This window comes from Myotis davidii, unplaced genomic scaffold (assembly GCF_000327345.1).
Source record: "Myotis davidii unplaced genomic scaffold, ASM32734v1 scaffold2100, whole genome shotgun sequence".
NCBI classification, from domain to species: Eukaryota; Metazoa; Chordata; class Mammalia; order Chiroptera; family Vespertilionidae; genus Myotis; species Myotis davidii.
In genome coordinates, this window is record NW_006292458.1 from 441808 (window position 1) to 447692 (window position 5885).

At 56.9% G+C, this 5885-nt stretch overlaps 1 protein-coding gene across 1 annotated transcript; it reads right to left on the bottom strand.

Annotated features, from left to right (window-relative positions):
- Positions 1-1520: 1520 nt before the first annotated feature.
- On the bottom strand, positions 1521-5781 carry RCN3 (reticulocalbin 3). The gene is made up of 3 exons (XM_006765945.2): positions 5441-5781; positions 2956-3158; positions 1521-1875 (listed from the first exon to the last, which is right to left on the bottom strand). Exons 1-3 carry the CDS (start codon positions 5680-5682, stop codon positions 1553-1555), a joined length of 768 nt encoding a protein of 255 aa, XP_006766008.1. The 5' UTR covers positions 5683-5781; the 3' UTR covers positions 1521-1552.
- Between the last annotated feature and the right edge of the window lie 104 nt (positions 5782-5885).

The following is a 5885-nucleotide window of genomic DNA, read 5'->3' on the forward strand; positions in this document are numbered from 1 at the left end:
CCCCCTCCCCCAGTGCACGGATTTCGTGCACCGGGCCTCCAGCAGTAAATGTTTTTGGCTTTGCCTGCTGTACAGTCTCTGTGGAACTGACTCAACTTTGCAGTTGGACACGTGTAAGCAAATGGGCGTGGCTGTGTTACAATAAAACGTTACTTGCAAAAACATTCCCTGGGCTGGATTTGGCTACAGATTCTAGCTCACTGGACATGGGTTCTAGTCTGCAGACCCCTGGTTGAGGCCATGGATCCAAGGGTCTAGGTTCAAATCCAGATAAGATATCCTTATCTGTGAAACAAAGATGGCAGGCCACCCCCATAGGGCTGCCATGGACAATCAAGTTGCGGTAACGTGGGCTTGCCCAGCCCATATGGCTCAGTGGTCGAGCATCGACCTATGGACCTGGAGATCATGGTTCGATTCCGGTCTGGGCACATGCCCGGGTTGAGGGCTCGATCCCAGTGTGGGGCGTGCAGGAGGCAGCCGATCCATGATTCCCTGTCCTTGCTGATGTTTCTCTCTTTCTCTCCCTCTCCCTTCCTCTCTGGAATCAATAAAAAAAAAAATATCTAAAAATAAAAAATAAATAAATTGAGGCAATGTGCCCTAGCTGGTGTTGCTCAGTGAGTAGAGAACCGGCCTGCACACAGAAGGGTCACAGGTTCAATTCCCGGTCAAGGGCAGGTACCTGGGTTGCAGGTTTGATCCTTGGCTCCAGACGGTGCTTGGGGGAAGCAACCGACCCATGTCTCTCACGTCCATGTTTCTCTCTCTTTCTCTCTTCCTCCCCACCCCACTCTCTCTAAAAATCAATGGAAAAAATATCCTTGGGTGAAGGTGAACAAAAAATGAATAAAAATAAATTGAGGTAATGCAGGTAAAGGCGTTAGAAGGGTGCCTGGCACACAGGACATGCTCAGACAGGGTTTGTTAAATAAATCTTAACTCGGGAGAATAAGGAGGTGTCACACTAAAAGAGGGACATTGGGCTTGCAGGCTGGGGCGTGTAAGGGGTTAATGCCATCTCTCCTCTCTGATCCCCAGGGTCCAGCGATTCTGACTCTGTAACTATTGACAGGTGTGTCTAAAAGGACTGAAGGAGCATTTACCCCAGGGCCAGTGTTACAGCGCTAGAGGCATGAGCTCATCTAGTCCCTATTAGCACCCTAGATAGGGATCATTGTCAGCACCATCACTTTACAGATAAGGAAATTCAGGTCCAGAGAGGTTAAACAACTTGCCCCAGGTCACACAGCCAGGAACAGCAGGGCTGGGATTGGAAACCAGGACTCTGGCCTCAGGGCCCCGGACCCTGACAGCTTTGCCATAGAACCTCAAAGAAGCTATGGAAATGGAGACATGAGAAAGGGGTTATCTGTGGGGACGGGCCAGGGGGACAGGCGAGGGACATGGGAGAAAAGCAGACTGTTCACCTTTTTTTGCATCTTTTGGGCGTTTAACCACATCAATACGTTACCTATTTGACAGATACATACAATTACACTTTTAAAGTAGTTTGTGCAGAGTTAGGCAGGAGTGGGTACAGATCCTGTCACTAATGGTGACACTGGGGGGTCAGGGTGGGATGGGAGATGTCGCCCTCCATTGACCGGCCCTTGTGGCCTGGGTTTCCCAGGGCAGGTGCCAGGGGGACCAGGGGACCAGAACTCCCAAGGGAGGCACTGGCCGGCCGGCCCTCACTCACAGCCACCACGATGTCCCGCATGTGAGGGAACTCCTCCGGGTGCAGGAAGGCTGTCAGCTCCTCCCGGGTGGCCATCGAGTCCCCATCCTGGTCCGCCACCCGGAAACGCCGCTCGTCCCGGGCCAGCATCTTCTTGTAGGTCTCCGCGTCCTCCACGTCGTGGAACTCCTCACCTGGGAAAGAGGAGTGGCTGAGATGTGCTTTCACGGAGGCACCAGGTGCGCTGAAGAGAAAGACAAAGGGATCTAAAAGGAGGGGGAGGGCAGGCAGACCTCCACTGCGTTCATCATACACAATACATATTCATTATGTGCATATATCTGCTACCTTGCAGTTAGAGCTGACCAGATGCCAGGCTCTTTAGCTACAATATGGGGCACTGAACCCTCACAAAGGGGGAGCAGAGTTCTGCAGCTTATTCTCACTTTGTGAAGGAGAAACTGACGCCCAGAGAGGACATAACCCCTCCAAGGCCTCACAGTCAGGAATGATGGGCTTTGAGTTCACACTGGCTCTCGGGCCCCAGTCATGCTCCGATGCAGTCGGTTATACTGCCTCAGGCTGCTGGGCAGAGAGGAGGGGAAGGGCACCTTCAGAGGGAACAGAATGTGCGGAGTGTGGAGGTTTGAAGAATGTGGTGAGTTCGGGGCAGTGGTAGATCCATTTGGCTGGGGCAGAAAATGCAGAAAAACAAAGCTAGAGGGTAAGCCAGGTGGGGCTGAGGAGCTGGGGCTGTCTCCTGGGGGCCCAGGGAGTCATGGGGGGCTGTGAGCCGGGAAGGTCAGGGGAAGCCTTGGGTGTGGAAAGACCCCTCTGGGGAGATATGAGGGACAGGCTGGGGCGAGGGTACAGGAGGGAGAGAACGAGAGCTAGAGGGGCCCAGGGCTGGGCATGGGGAAAGGGAGGAGGGTGGACAGGGAGGAGGGAACCCATTGATCATCGGGCAGGGTAAATGGCTTTGGGATTCTCAGGATCAGAGGTCAGAGGTCAGGGGCATGGAAGGTAGATGTCCCAGGTCAAGGATCTGAATCCCCAGGTCCCAGAGTTATAGAGGCCGTGGAAGCCACAATGAGAAGCCAGAAATCCGGGATCGGTGGTTTCAGGGTAATGGGGTCTTAGGAGTAGACCCTGGTCAAGCATCAGGGGTCAAAGGTCAGAGATTGTACTTAATGGGCTAAAGGTTCTCACTAGTAGGGGTCAAAAAGGCGGGTCACGGTGTAGGTGAGCAGCAGAGGTCGGGGTCTCCCGCATACCAGGCGCGTAGTAGCCATAGGTGGCATTGCGCAGCTCCTCCCAACCCACACGCCCGTCGCCGTCCGTGTCGTACGTGTGCCAGGCCGCGCTCACCGAGTCCCGTATGTGCCGTTGCTGCGTGTGTGCGATCCACGCGCGGAGCTCGGCCAGCGACACCCAGCCGTCCCCGCCCCCAGCGCGGTCCATGCGGTCCACGATGCGCCTGGGGACCGGGGCGGGGAACACGTCAATCTCGGGACCTGCCTACAGGGGGGCATCCCGCCGTCCAGGCTCCGCCTCTCACGCGATAGCCACGCCCCCTGGAGACACACCTCCTACTAAGAATAAGGTCGAGTCGCCCGCCAACTGGGGGAGGCACATGTCAATCCTGAGGCCACGCCCACTTCAGGGCTCCGCCCCTTCAACCAAGGCTCCGCCTCCCGAGGCGATCCGCCCATTCCGACACCCAGCGGGCCTATGATTGGCGCTGGGGCCCAAGACACGCCCGGATGGGGGAAGAACCTAAGACAATCCAGGGCCACGCCCTCCGCTCTGGCCCCGCCCCTCGACCTGCCGCGTTCCCCGTCCCGCTGGTCCTAGTTGGAGTGGAGACAGCGGGAAGGGCGTCACGCTGCGCCCCGGCCCGCAGGACTCCTGCCCCAAGGCTGCCTCTAGCAACAGTCTCAGCAGCAAAACATTAAAAGCAAAAGCCGGCCTCTGAGCAGCTGACAAAGCCACACACCCCTCGCCGCCTCAAGCCCCGCCCCTCTCCCTGGCGCTGTCAGTTTTAGGACCCTCCCTTCTAACCCGCCTCCCGCTCCACCTCCTCCCTGGACGTGCCGGTCAATTTCAGGCCCCTCTCCCTCTAGTCCTGCCCCTTGGTGCGTCCCCTACCCTTTCCACCCGTGATCAGGCATTCGTCCCGCTGGTCCTAGTTGGAGTGGGACAGCGGGAAGGGCGTCACGCTGCGCCCCGTCCCGCAGGACTCCCGCCCCAAGGCTGCCTCTAGCAACAGTCTCAACAGCAAAACATTAAAAGCAAAAGCCGGCCTCTGACTCCCTGGACGTGCCGGTCAATTTCAGGCCCCTCTCCCTCTAGTCCTGCCCCTTGGTGCGTCCCCTACCCTTTCCACCCGTGATCAGGCATTGACCTAGGTTTCGTCCATCATCCGCAACCTCGCGGGCTGGCTTCCCGCGTCCCCTCCTCGTGCTCCGGCGGATGCTGTGCACTGTCCCCCTCCCCACCGGCGCATGTCAAACCCCGGTAGGTCCCACCTCACACCCCGTCTCTCAGGTCTCCCCAGTTTGGGTCCGCGCCCAACCGCTAACCGAGCGCTCCAGGAGCCTTATCTGTCACTGTCCCTAAGCCTCTGCGACCCGGTCGCCAGGGTAGAATTTGGGTCGGTCCTGCTGCCCTTTCCTGGGCCAGGCAGTCTCTGCTGGGATCCGTGGGGGACGGGCTTTGTCCCCAAGACTCTCACACACGCTCTACCCTGAGCTTTGAACTGTTGTTAACAGCGTGGGCGCCACAGCCAGATACGCCAGGTTCAAATTCTGCAGCCTCCTCTTACTGGCTGTGTGACTGTGGGCAGGTCGCTAAACCTCTCTGTGCCTCAGCTTCCCCCCTCTGTGGGGAATACGTTAGTTAACCCTTGTAAAGCCCTCAGAACAGTGCCTGGCATTGCAGTAAGTGCTATACTGAGTGTGTTAGCTTCTCACTGCTTTTCACAATCTCTCAGCCAGAGGCCTGGCGGCCACAACTATCTCCACCCTGGTCTGGGCGCCGTCCGCTCTGCAGTCACTTCCTCGCTGGGTCTAGTCCAGCGGTTCTCAACCTGTGGGTCGCGACCCATTTGGGGGTCGAACGACCCTTTCACAGGGGTCGCCTAAGACCATTGGAAAACACACATATAATTACATATTGCTTTTGTGATTAATCACTATGCTTTCATTATGTTCAATTTGTCACAATGAAAAGACATCCTGCAGATCAGATATTTACATGACGATTCATAACAGCAGCAAGATTACAGTGATGAAGTAGCAACGAAAATAATTTTACGGTTGGGGGTCACCACCACATAAGGAGCTGTATTAAAGGGTCGAGGCGTTAGGAAGGTTGAGAACCACTGGTCTCGTCTATTCCCCACATAGGAACCTAAGGGATTCCATTAAAATCAAGCCAATCACATTCTCCCTCTAAAGCCCTCCCCATGGTTCTCATCTTATTCAGAGAAAAAGCGTAAATCTCCACTATGGCCCCAAAGGCCCCGCACACCCCTTTGTTCCCTCTCCGGGGCCGCCACCCTCTCCCTTTGCTCATTCGGTTCCACCCACACGGACCTCACTGTTCCTCAAACACATCAGGCCTCCGGGCCTTTGCACTTACTGTCTCCCGGCCTGGAGTGCAATTCCCACACATACCCACACAGCCCAACACTACCTCCCCTGACCTCCCTGTTCTAAACGACAACCCTGAGTCTTCCAGCCCCCCTCCCTCTCCTACCCCAGACGGGCTTGGCTTTCTTCTGGGCTGAGTTGGTCGAATTCCTTGGCCACCTCTCGTCCCAGGAAAGCCTCGTGGTCGTACTGGAAGTTCCCGTGGGCGTCATCGTGAGCCGCCTCGCTCAGGGGAGCCTGGTGGTGCACCCTTCCCTGGCCATGGGGGCCGGCCTCGGGGGAGGGCTTCCCCTGGGCCCCGGGCCTGAGCAGCAAGAGCAGCAGCAGAAGCGACGGTCGCCACATCATCAGGCCCTGAGGAGCGGTGGAGGCTAGGAATCAGGGGTCGCGGGGGGAAAAGACAGGGATGAGGCCGGAGGATGGGGGAGGGGAGACCTAGAAAAGCACAGAGTGATGGATGGCAGCTGGCCGCAAAGTTTTGGGCTCAAGAAGGATTGGGGTGGGAGGGGAGGGTTGGGTTCTCAGATGTAAAACCAGCTTTGGGGGAGTCC